Source organism: Falco biarmicus, chromosome 3, assembly GCF_023638135.1.
Source record: "Falco biarmicus isolate bFalBia1 chromosome 3, bFalBia1.pri, whole genome shotgun sequence".
In the NCBI taxonomy this organism is placed as follows: domain Eukaryota; kingdom Metazoa; phylum Chordata; class Aves; order Falconiformes; family Falconidae; genus Falco; species Falco biarmicus.
Window position 1 is genome coordinate 52,537,260 of NC_079290.1, and position 12,955 is coordinate 52,550,214.

Genomic DNA, 12,955 nt, shown 5'->3' on the forward strand with positions numbered 1-12,955 from the left:
TCATCGCTTAAAAGCATGCTGGGCTGCATTGGGACGATAATGGATGCTGGTGAGATCTGGTGAGATTATTAGCCCCCCCCCTATTTAATGCTGGCAAGGCCACTTGGAATATTATGTCCAGCTTTGGCTCCCCCATTTGAAGAAGAGTGTTGAGAAACTGCAGAGGGTCCAGCAGACAGCTAGCTACAAAGATGATTGGGGTCTGGTACCTGTAATCCACGAGGAGAACTGAGGGAGCTGGGTAAAGAGGTGGCTAAGGAGCAGTTACTGGTCCACAGCAATTGAAGTGTGGTTAGAGGAGTGACAGAAATAGAGACAGGCAATAAACCCAGGGGCAGTCCTGCTTGGGAGGTTCAGGCTGGAAATAAGGAGAACAGCTGCACTAGAAGGGTGATGTAGCCGTGGAAGGGGTCCTATAAAAGTTAGGAGATTCTCCATCGCTAGTGGATTTCAAGACTTAGGTAGGCAAAGCCATGGCTTCCCCCATAGCATATGGGTAGTAGTCCCATTTCAAGTGGGTTTATTTTTCCAAATGATATCTGTGATTCCATGATTAAAATGATTTGTATTCATCAGAGTTTGTACATAAGTAGCATCTAGGAATCTGGTACATGACACAAGAAAGAAAAAAGGAATGTTTAATAGTAGATTCTGTGTACTTTAAAAGCTGCAAACTAGTCTTCTCCACTTTATTAGCCCAGTATTTTTTATGGTTTGTATTTTTCTTTATGAATCATTATGCATCATTGTTTTGCATTGACATCTGCTAATAGTCAGATGATCTTAACTTTCTGTAACAAGTTGCTGCAGTACCAAAAACAGTTCGTAGCAGTCAGCTGGAGTTTTAAAATTCCTTATGAAGCAGTCTGTCTTAAAAAAGAGTCCAAATCTCATCTTTATATTCAAAATTACATTTTCTTACAGCATTTTGGAAAAGAAACCATTTTGCTTACTTTTTTTCTACCTTTAATATAATCTTTTATTATATTTTGACTAAAACTTGGAAGTCCAGTGCTTGCACCTTCATGCCTGATTTTGGAATTTTTGTAAAGCATTGATTTGTTACTTCTAGAACTCATTGAAAGCAAACATAATTACCAATATAGGCTTTTTATCCTGATGGAGAGCCTTCCAAATAAACCATTGCCTGGGATTGCCTTCTCCAGATGTGTCCGAGAAGGGATCCATTGCAGAGGGAGTAAATACTTTACCACTATGTTTTTCTGGGAGATGTTATTCCCACCTTGGCCCCCTCCCTTGGGAGGCAATGATGCAACTGTTTTTCTTTTTTTCCATGTATTCCACTCTATACTTTAGAAAATGATCAGGACCTTAAAAAGCTTTGAATACGTTGGGTTTTTTTCCTCTCATACCAATGTATCTGTAAGAGAAATACATTGGAGATGAGAGAGCACGAGTAAATTAAATAAAATCAACCAATGTAAAGACTGCCCTTTTCTTCGAAGTATTTTCTCTTTTCTATTACCATCATACATTTTTGCATACATATCTGTTCTTTGCTTGCCTTTTATCTCTGTGCTTCACTCTCTCTGGTCAAAAGGATGATCTGTTTTTTTATATTTCATCACGCCTCTTTTACCAGTGTTCTTGTCAAATTTTTTTTCTATACTTTTCTACAGGCACTCCATTAGTTTCCTCTAAATAATTGCCTAGGAGACAGTTCATTTTCCAAATAAATCAAAATATGGGAACAGACTCATTAGAGTTTATTCTTATTTACAAGTAAAGATAGGTTAAAAAAGCTGTTTTCAAAATGCAAAGGTTTAAGGTGAATGTTTTTTAAGAGTTACCTGAAATTTATTAATGAGGATGAAAATAGAGCACTTTACTGAGCTGACATTTACTTAATCGGTGCTTATGTAGCATGTTAGAAGCTGTGAGAACACCTCCATATCTCCTACCATTAGTATTAGGAAGCATTTCTTTCCCTGAAGTTCATCCCGTTTTCTATGCTTTTTTTTTCAGCTTGCTTGGGAGCATGGAATACCCTTTTTTGAAACCAGTGCTAAAGATAATGTGAACATTGAGGATGCATTCTCAGTCTTGACTAATGAAATACTGGAAAAGGTAGGCTGCTTTTCTGAGTAGAAAGAAAATGGGACATTTTTCTTGACAGATTGGGTAAACAAAATTGTAAATACAGAAGTTTTTTAGCAAAGCACATCCAATGATGTTTTTGCATTATGGGGTTAATATTTTGGGGGGGATCCTGTAGCTGTAGACATACAGAGAAGAAATGTGGGGGAGAAGAATTTTGGGAGAACAGCAGAAGAAAGGAGCAGGTAAAATACGGTTCAGAGAGAAGGTGAAAATTCAGGAAAACCGCATTTGTGGCTTTCCTTCCCATGCTTTTCTTCAAGGGAGAAGTCACAGCTCTATATTCCACTTCTGTGCCAGGAAGGTCCCTTTTCCCTGTAGGTTTCTGCAGAGTATGCACACTGTGAAGGTACGAGTGGAGCGGACCTTTTATGTTCAGCTATCAAATGTTTTATCCAAAGTTCATAGCTGTTTGTTTGGATGATTTACGCTAGTACTTTTGAAGTTATTAGGACCTAAAGATTTGAGTTAATTAGGGGTAGAATCAATACTGTAGCTGCCAGATCAGCATCTCTAAGTACCTCAAGTGTGTTGGCTTAAAGGTCCTTACTCTTCACAGTTGCAATACTTTTGTAGGACTGAATTATTGTTCATTAGCTCTAAAAATGTTTTGCATCGCAATTTATTTTTAGACAGTAGAATATTATTTTAGACATTAATGGATGTTCTTCATGCAATGCATTATCATTGCCATTCATCACCAATATTAGTTATACAAAACTAACCTTCCATTCCGAATACTCTTGAAGTTATAATAAAGATAAATGAGCAAAATTACTGACGGAGTCACATGTTGCAGTGTTTAGATTAAGTAGCCATAGGGAATGGTCAGAATAATAGCTCAGGGTTGGACTGGTTCTACATCAAGGTCCTGTCATATTCTACAATAACACAAGCTGTAGTTGGTTATTTTGGGGGAGGGAAAAAAAAGATGAAAAATAAACTCTTATGATTCCTTTAGCATGAAAACGAAGCTCAGCAACTCAACAGTCAAATAGCATTTAGAACAGGGGGAGAGTGGCAGGTCCTTGAATAGTTGGCAAAAAGTCTCAAATAAGGTAACTCTGATTTTCTTGTAAATGAAAGAGACATTGTCTACTGTAAATAGAGAATATATGTGTTAGTATGAAGCATGAAAACTACAAAACAGTAGCTGTGATCGTAACTGATACAAAGACATATACATGTGAAGCAAGCATTTCTGCACAGTGCATTTGGTTAAGATCCGAGAGAATTCTCTGCAGCATGCAGAAATGCTGTTTGGGTATTTCTCACATTAAGATTGCCTGCACTTATTTTACTTTAAGGGGAACTGTAGTATTCCTACTCATCTTCATGAAAATTCATGGGTTTTGTAGTGTGGACATGCAAACAAATTCAGACCATGTTGAAAATGTGATACCGCTGCATGGTTTTAATTAGAACTGCTTGAGAATACAGTTGTATGCTCTGTGTGACTGTATGTGTGTGTGGAAAATATTTCCATAAGCATTCATCAAGTTTGTCTCTAGCAACATTTCACCTTATCTAGAAATGTTTGCAGTTCCTCATGGGGCATCACATACCATTACTTTGGTGTGTAATTTGCCATTTTTAGTGAAATGCATTTGTTGATTTAAACAAGGACTCCTTTAGCCCAATTGGTTTTGCCACTGGCTTGATAAGAAAGAGTTCACAGTAAAAAAAATAAATCCACCTTTACAGTTTCATCATGGTTTTCAGGTTCGACAAAATAATTTGCTTGTTCACAAAACTGTGAAATCTGAATGTAGTACTTGAATTTTAACTTCCTCTAACTGATGAAATTTTGGAGAAGGGAAAATGCAGTGGGAAGTGTGACTAGTAGCTCTGAAAAATGACATGATAGACGCCAGTTTGAGATCACTTCAGTCGTACATCCATTCTGTAGTGGTAAAATATGTACCTGCTGATTGTAAAAAGGAGATACAGCTTTGTGCAGTGTTTTGGCCCAAGACAGCTATGGCTGAGGATGCAGGATATTGGGCCTTCCTTACTTCTGCAATAGGACCACCTGTCCCAGACTGATGAGATGCTTCAGTGGAAGCATGTCATTGCTTTACCAGTCCCACAGAGGAAACACATTTTAAGGAACGACCTAGAAAAGTCTGTTTTGGCCATGCTTTTGGGAAGTATGTGGAGGTCGTTCAGAAGTAAGATAGATAGGCAGGGCAGGCTGGCAGGCAGCAGGCTGTTTTCAGATGCATCGCAGTAGGCTGTATTAATCTGAGGAAATCTAGGATTTTTTATATACATTCTAGTTTACCATCTACTACAGGCATTTCTTTATTAACTTAACTGAAAACACTCCTGTAGCTGGAGAAGATCAGTGTCTGGAGTTACAGAGCTCATACAGCAGTAACGAGCTTCTCGATGCTCTTGAAACAAGTTGTGGTCCAGTGGAGTATTGGAGGAAAAAACACATTAACATGCGCTGGACATTAAAAAAAAAAAAAAGGCAAGTTTGTATTGTTATCATTTTGTGCTGCATTTTCCTATCTCTTCTTTGTGCTTGTTACTTGTAGTGGGCTTAAGGGAGAGAGAAGAATTCTGTGTCCCAGTGATTCAGATAACTAAAGTGCTGCTTGACCTTTCAGATATTTCATATCAGGCATTCTATGCTGTGTCTCAGTTGTACAGCTCTAGTTTACATGGGTAGTCTCATTAAAACGATCAGATGTTATTTGACAGCTTACATTGGTAACAGCTAAGGAGTCACCATGGTTTTGAGAACTCAGAATTTTCAAACTAATCACTTAACAATAACTGACTTGATTGTATTCGAAAGGCTGCAGTAGAAATTAATGTTATTGACACAGCTTATTCCAGAGGTTTGCTTAGACATAACAACAAGATTTTATTTATTCACAATTCTTAGAAGTGTCAGATATGCCTAAACCTGTTCATTAATAGATGGCAGCTGTTCCTTAACAATGTTTCTGGTTGCCAGTGAACTACTTGTACTTGTCAGTCAGTCCTCAAAAAACAACCAAACCCCCCAAAATACTATCCCGAATGCAGTTAGTGTGTGCACTTTTGTGTTGTTTGGTTTCATAGCTGATAAGCAGTACTCTTCTCAAGCAGCTTTTTAAAAAAATACTGCAAGCCTTTGTATTTCTATCTTTATGGGTGTGGTGGTTGGTATTTTTCTAAACTAGGAGCAGGAGGAGGGAAACTGTATCAAAAAAGAAAAAAAATGGAAGTTTTTGCCCTTTTCTGAAGGCTGCTATAACACTAGCTGAACTTAGGTTCTGCCTGCCCCCAAAGAGTGATTGACTACTGAGGTTATTTTGATATAATATTAAATAAACATATATATGCTGAGCAGAGAACAGTCAAAATCCATTTAAGACTGTGCTGTTGTGAGTAACATTTACTGCTTAACAGCTGGAAGTCATTTGAGTTGAATTCTGTCCTTCATTCATCTCTATACCTTCCTTTTCTATGGCAACAAGATTTTTGAGATTACTCTGTGTCCCCCGTTTCTTTGCTCCTGAAGTGCCTTTGGAACTTGCTAGATGATTTTAAACAAATTTGACAGGTCAAACTAAAAGATAATTAAGCTCCCAAGGGGTTCTCTGAATATAAGGTGCTGGGTGGAGGGAAAGATTCACTGCAAGACCCTAATCTACAGGAAATCGGATTTCATTATTGCCAAGGTTCATGGAATTGTTAAGTTTGTCCAAAAGATCCCTGTGTCTCCCACAATGCACATTTAGTGTTTCTATATTATCCTCAGTCATGCATGGAGCCCCAGGCTTTATTTGCCCTTTATTTATCTTTTACTGACCACAGAATACTAATTTCTTTGTGAGGTTTTTCATAATGCTCGTAATGCTGCATTTTAGATCTGGTTTAGATTTTTATCTTCATAACCTTAGCAACATCAGGCAGTGTATTCAGCATTGCACACATGGGAACCAAAGTACAGAGATTAAAGCGAAGAGGATAAACGGTACCAACTCACTTGGTGCAATGTAGGGCATAATTTTGTTACATTATCTTGTTTAATTAAAAAAAAAAAGTCTGTTCTGGACATTGAATGAGCCAGATATTCTTCTGGAAACAGTAGCATATAATTAGGTCATGTAAATCAAAACTTAATCACAGTGTCTGAGTATAGGAGATGAGATTCATCTTGGTGTACAACCTTAGCCAGCAAAAATTTACATGGCTGGTCTGGTGTGGTTGTCTGGAATCACCTCTATTCAACGGAAAGAAATGCATCTTTTTCAGATAATACTGTGTTCTGGAGGTGCCTTTACCGATGACAGAGGACTCCATCTCAGCCCATATTGTTTTATATGATTAAAGTTAAATAAATTAAACTCCAGGAGACCAGAGGAATGTTACATGCTTGACTGACTTGACAGCATTTTTTTGCTTCCGCAAGATCTTGACTTTGAAGATGGATTGCTCTCTTAAATAGGGTTTTTGAGGTGCAACTGTATTAATCCTCACACAGACAATCTGTAAGGTTGAAGAGCCTTAAGAGTAACAGCTCAGCTGTCTTCTCAGGTTTGTGAAATAACTAATTGCAGTACAACATTGTTACAGTCTACAGTGGTGCTAACAGAAGAGGGAGATAGAGACCCACACTTTGCCAGTGGGTTAGATGTTTCAGACATTGTGGGATGGCAGGATCTGGGGCAAGGACTTCATCCCCATTTCTTGAGGAAGATGGTCTGCAGCAGTTAGATCCTGCTATTTTCAACCCCACATATCCTTTCCTGCTCCTGTCCTCGTTCCCCCAGTGATCACTTTTCCTGCTAATACATCCCTAGCTCTTGCTTGATACTGCTTGTGCCCTGGCCTGCCCATTCCTGTTGCGAGAGGACTGTCTTGCATTTTGAACAGGTAATTTGAATTACAGGACACAGGGAAGATACATGTCAAGAAAATGGCAGGACTGATCTTAATAACTGAGCTCTCTGTACTGGCAGTTCAGGCATAGAAGTCACAGGAACCTGACTGCATGAGGTTCTCTGCCACGCTTTGCCATTCTTTCTCAGCTATCACTGTTGAATAGAAACAAAATTATTGTGGTGATTAAGTATGATCATTTTGTCATTAGAGAGACTAAAAATGCTCGATATTTAAAGAAGTTATGAATAATAGTAACTTCAGTTACAGTCCCTTCTGCTTGATTCTCTAAAACTGTTAGTTTTCCAGCAAGCACTCTAGGTCTGACTTTGGGGATACTGAAATGGACTGAGTAAAGTCCTGTCCTTCTTCCAGATCCATAGTGGGCCACACCTCCACAATAAACCACTATCAAAATACCAAGAACTGGTGCTAGAGTAGGTGAATCCGAGTTGGTGTGGCACTGCTGATCTGAGCAGCAGTTTTTCAGCAAAGAATGGGCAGCTAATATTAATTAAGATTTATAAATTTACTCCGTTAGAAGCATTTCAAAGAGTTTCTTGTATTTTTTTTTAATGATATTTCTCTTTGTATGCCAGCTTAGCTTGATTAAAACCTTTGGGATCTCGGCCATCTCATCACAATTCCTGTGTCTGGAAGTTAGCTATTTATTGCATGCCAGTGATACAAACTCTGCTTAAAGCTGGGGAGGAGAGACAGCCAGGAGGGGAGATAGCAGGAAGCTTAAAACTGGCTTGAACAGATCAGGTGCCTGCCTGTTAGGTGGGACATGTTTGCTGTGCTATTTAACAGGAAAAACTAGTATTTGATAGCAGGAAGTTTCAACATCTTACTAAAATCACTGCAGGGTAGAGTGGCGTCTGTGGTGGTATTTTCAAACCCCCCCCTTCAGCCAAGATGCCAAAGTGGAAGCTCAAGCTTCTTGGTACCAGTTTGGTTTTTCTCACCTTCAGCTGTTTATTGGCTGGTTTGTCAGGGAGTGAGTTAGAACAGGGTGAGCTGAAATGTGAGCTGGCAGTGTTAGTGTTGCTCGTGGGGCCCTGAAGAAGGAATGCTGCCTGCCGTGTTCTCACAGGTGGGAGAGATTTACATACCTCGATGCTGTAATTTTGGGAGGGGAGGGTGCCCCACCTCTTGGTGGAAGGCTTGGCTGAAGTTGAGCACTACATCGGATTGCCCGGTAGTTGCTTCAGCAATTTATGTAGAACTTGCAGTATCTCTTCAGGTTATGAGTTATGCACTTTTTACATGTGTATATAGCGCATTTGCTTAAATAAATCCCAGGCCCTTACTTGCTTGATGAAGATCTGGTATGGGATAGTCTTACCAAACTGAAGCGATCCTTAAAGTCTTCAACTTTTAAAATGCTTTTAAAACAAACTATTACCTCTTCTTTATTTGTGGAGAAGTGGTTCTAGTCTTTCTGTCCTAGCTAGTTTGTTGCTGAACTACTATCAGATAATGATTTTACAGCTTTTATGAATTATTTCATTGTCCAATATGTTTCACCATTCTTAATCACTTATAGCAGGGGTCCTCACACTTTTTAACCAGGGGGCCGGCGCGCGGATGCAGTGGCAGGCAGTCATCTGCGGCTGCTTGGTTTCCCCCCCCAACCCCGGCGGGGGGTTCTGTAAATACCGGGGGCCAGATTGAGGACCCTGGGGGGCCGTATCCAGCCTGCAGGCCATAGTTTGAGGACCCCTGACTTATAGTACTGAGGGTCCTTGCTAAGGACACGTGAGCAGCTTACCACCCAAAGTGGTAAAATTAAGTAGTAAAATAAGCATCTTCAGTGTTTAAGGAACATGCAAGTTTCTTCCCTTTCACTGAAAGCATGAAATTAGATATGGCCTGTAACACTTTCAAATTACCTGTTTCTTCTAAGTTGAGTGAGTGACACTTGAATTCTGAAATGGTTTAAACAGGGATTTTTCTAAAATTCTTACTTACTTAAACTGAACTTTTCTGAAGAAGCAGGGGTGAAACAAAACCTACTTAGTTTATGTCCACAATATTCAATGCTCGGTGTTATTTCTTGGTCTCAGTAGAGTGAATTCAAATTTCTTATTGTACTGTAATCTCCCAAAGCTCTCCCTACCCCAACCCCCACCCCCTGGAATCTTATTTCTAAACCAGACTGGTATCTTGTTCCTTGAGATGACAAGGTTATGGTTGTGCACTTTTGATTCTGCCTTGCTCCCTCTTTTAAAAAGATCTTCATACTTTACATTTAATATCTGTGCTTGAAGACTATCAAATACTGTCTCCACCTAGCACAGATCATAATGGCTAATGCCTGCACTGAAGCACCTTACACAACTGTGTAAAAAATTAAAAAAAATCAGAAGTTATGAAGCTGCATGTTGGAATTTGTGCGAACTCTCAAGGGTAATAAAAAAAATTGTCTGTTGGTACTTGTCACTCCAACAAAAAAAAAAGTGCACATGCTGTATTTCTTCATACATGATTTATATCTGACTAATGACAAGTAATTCCTAAAATCAGTCAGTCACAGTCTTCCAGTACCCTAGAGTCAGAACAATAAGTGTTAATAATTTTATTGATGACAGCTTCAGCATCCATTCTGAGGTTTAGACACTATGATACCTTTCCAGCCCTCTGCTCCTGCTTCTATCCGTCACTTCTGATCCCTTCCCAGGTGTTTCAGCTTCTCCCACAGCAGCATGCACTGTGGAAGCCTCCCTGGGATCCTGCAGCCCCAGGGAGGAGTGGATTCAGCCATTCTCTTTGTGGGGATGGCCCTGGCATAGAGCAGCCAGCACACTGGAAGAGCTGGAACTATGGCTACAGAAGGTAAAAGGAAAGAAATTACATGCATCTTCTCCAGAATTTTAGATACTGTTAAGTATTCTTGGCCAAAGACTCATAAGGCTTATCATAACATGGGGGAACCTTTTGTTTTCCCCTTGTTTTGATTCAGCTGAGTAATTTCAGGTGAACCTTTCTGGGTCTAGTCAATGTTCAGCTACGCTGTGACATTGTAGGTGTTAAGTTCTCAGCTCTGAGTCATGATCAGCATCGTACTATGTGGTGCCTTTTTTTCTGCTGTGCTTTGATTTTCATTATTTCCAGCTTAGGTAGCTGTCCTCTCTGGAAGCTTCTCTTCATTGTTAGAAATGGTTGTGTATGGCTTTTGGGTTTGGGTTCAGAGAGGAATGTGGTGAATCCAGTGGTTGCACTTTCTTCTGTGTGTATCATTACATACTTGGTAAACCTGCCAAGAGGCAGGCAGGAGAATGGCAAGTAGAGAAGTTAGGACTTTTTGGTTTTCCTAGGTGTGTGACAATATTCTCTGTGTCTTTGTGCCTGAGTTCAGGGTTCAGCAATCATAGTTTTAAGAGTACAAGATTGCAACATGTACTGGTGCTGTATTGCACAATGGAGTTGGATTGTTTCTCTGGTCAGCATAATTATCTAGTTGAGTTTATTGCTGAAAGGAAGAGTCCTGGTCTTGCTGATTTATTATTTTTTTGATCTACTTTTGCAATCAGTACATAAATGTTCTACAAGGGTGAAGTGCTATTTTGATAGTTTATCTTGATAAAGACTGAGTTATCTGAGTTATTTCCATTTGGGGGTATTCCTGGTTTATTAAATAGAGGCAGGAAAATAGAGCATTTTAGTGAATTTGACAAAGCAAGTTAGTGCTCTTTATAACAATTAATAGCCTGTGACTTTTCTTCATGGGTACTGATGTCCTGTATTTCCCTGTTCCTTTCAACTGGATTTTTGCACCTCATGCTCAATACTTCAAAGATCAGTGTGCTTAATTGCAAATTAGTGAAAACTGGTGTAGTCAACAGAACTGGTACATCTAGAACAATTTGTGTGAGTAAAGATTTACAGGATCAGTTCATATAGTTTGTAGTGTCTGCTCAAAAGACACTTTCTATTATCTGTCACCTTGAGAGTTAGGAGAGATGTTTGAGGCAGGTAAAGAATGTAAATATACCAAGCTGGGACTTGCATGGGCATCGGTCTCTATCTAATTTATTAGAAAAGTTGTGATCTTTTAATTAAATATTCAAAGGAAAAATATATCTAGTGACCCCACCAAATCTTTTATATATTAAAATATGTGAAAATTCAAACCTTTCAGCTGTTGTGTTCTAGTTATCTTAATTAAGTGTTTGCTTTTGTTTGTTTTACAGAAATCCTGTGTATTATATGACTTAGATGTTGTGGCTTTAAGTCAAAGTAAGAAGAGAACCTGCTGTGCATTCTGAAATATATTTTTCTTACTCCACTTTCTCTTCAGAAAATATTAACTATTCAAAGGAACATACAAGATATTAAAAGTGAGCCTGTAATCCCAAAACACAGTATTTAGGCATTCTTTGTATTATACAAACTTTGTCGCCAAATGTTTTGATATGTTTATATTATATTTTCATATTTTCATTGTGAATTAAAAATAATTATTTGACTTTGGAATTATTAGATGCATCACAGGATGACTGCATTTTCATACAAATGTTTGCAGAAATAAAATCTAAGTGTACTAATTTTCTTTATTAAAAAAAATTACCTTGACTTTTTTTTTTCTGTATTATTTATACCAGATTTCTAATGTAGTGAACGTTGACATCATCACACAGGCAGCCTTCTGATATATGAAATCATTTATGCGATCCCCCAGATTACATCTCTTTAAGTAGCTGATATTTACTGCAGTCCCGTAAGGTAACTGTCTGGGAATTTTTGCCTTTGTTTCTTTTATATCAATTCCGGAAATGTGTTACTTGAATACCCTTGAACAGGGAGGCTGCAAAGGTGAAGGCTGAGAGAAAAGAGTAAGCCATTATACAAGATCAGTATGTTGCTGATCATTCCTTAGAAGGCAGAAAACATGGAACAACAGAATGCATCAAGTAATACTTACCGTGGTAATGTAAACTTTTATCATTCTATAAAATAATTCGCGCAGGTGTTAGCAGCATACCTGCATTTTCAAGTGTCCCTTTTGTTGTAAAGGATCACGATATTCAAAGGGTATGCAGTGCTTGTTTGATATTGTGAGATATTTATGTTATTTTCTTAAAGTATAAATACATCAGATACCTGGTTCTGCTCATTTAGATCTGTTATATAGCGGTATGCAATATCTTTAATGTCAGTGGAGGATATCAAATTTAGTTTAAATTTAAATGAGGGCAGAATCAGGATGCCAGTTTCTTTAATCAAAAGCAAAGAGAACACAAACCTGCAGGATGCGCACAAAGCAAACACAAGTTGCGAAATCTGAAGAATTGTGGTTATTCTATTGTCTTTTTTTTTTTCCCTGGGAGATGTGGTTCTTGCTCATTATTAAATTTGATTGGTTTATTACCATTTGCGAATGAATAATTTGGCTGTGCAAAATTGTGTTGTGAGCTATCCCAGCACATCCAGAATGACTAACTCCACTGTTCTGGAATGTCACTACCCTCCTGAAATATGTCTGCTGCTTTCTGGGGGGCTGTTCACAGATTGTCATAATACCACATTATTATTAAATTTGGTATGGAGACAGTGAGCTCAACTGGAAAATGCTTTCTGAAGCACAGGGGGCCTAATGTACCTGATCATAGTGCCAGGTTAATGTGCCACTAGGCCACTGAGTGTGCTCGCAGAAGGGGTGCGAAAGGATGGCAGAGACTATGTATTTATGGTACTCATCATGGCCAGTCACTTAAGCTAGTGTTTAGAGCAAAATCTGAAAACAAGGAACAAAGGGTAATCCCTGCATCAGGTACAACCATAGCAGTGGAAGAAACTAGTGCTGGAAGAGAGCAGTCTAGGTCCTCATCTTGTCTCAGCCTCAAATCAGCTGTCCCTGCTGTACTGCAGGAAGATGTTTAGAGAGTGCAGTGATGGACATTTTACAGTCTCTCTTGAGTCGTCCTTACTTAACTGGTTTGGCAAGCAGGAA

General features: G+C 38.7%; 1 protein-coding gene across 2 annotated transcripts in view; it reads left to right on the top strand.

The window, feature by feature from the left end:
- Positions 1-11,577, top strand: part of LOC130146219 (ras-related protein Rab-10-like) — a 31,216-nt gene extending 19,639 nt beyond the window's left edge. Inside the window, exons 5-7 of one of the 2 annotated variants that reach the window (XM_056332178.1) lie at positions 1,987-2,088; positions 3,080-3,176; positions 11,196-11,577. In XM_056332178.1, the coding sequence (XP_056188153.1) occupies positions 1,987-2,088; positions 3,080-3,154 (177 nt within the window). In that variant the 3' untranslated portion in view covers positions 3,155-3,176; positions 11,196-11,577. The remainder of the gene's footprint in view (positions 1-1,986; positions 2,089-3,079; positions 3,177-11,195) is intronic. The other variant, XM_056332177.1, reaches the window with a different exon arrangement.
- The last annotated feature ends 1,378 nt before the right edge of the window (positions 11,578-12,955 follow it).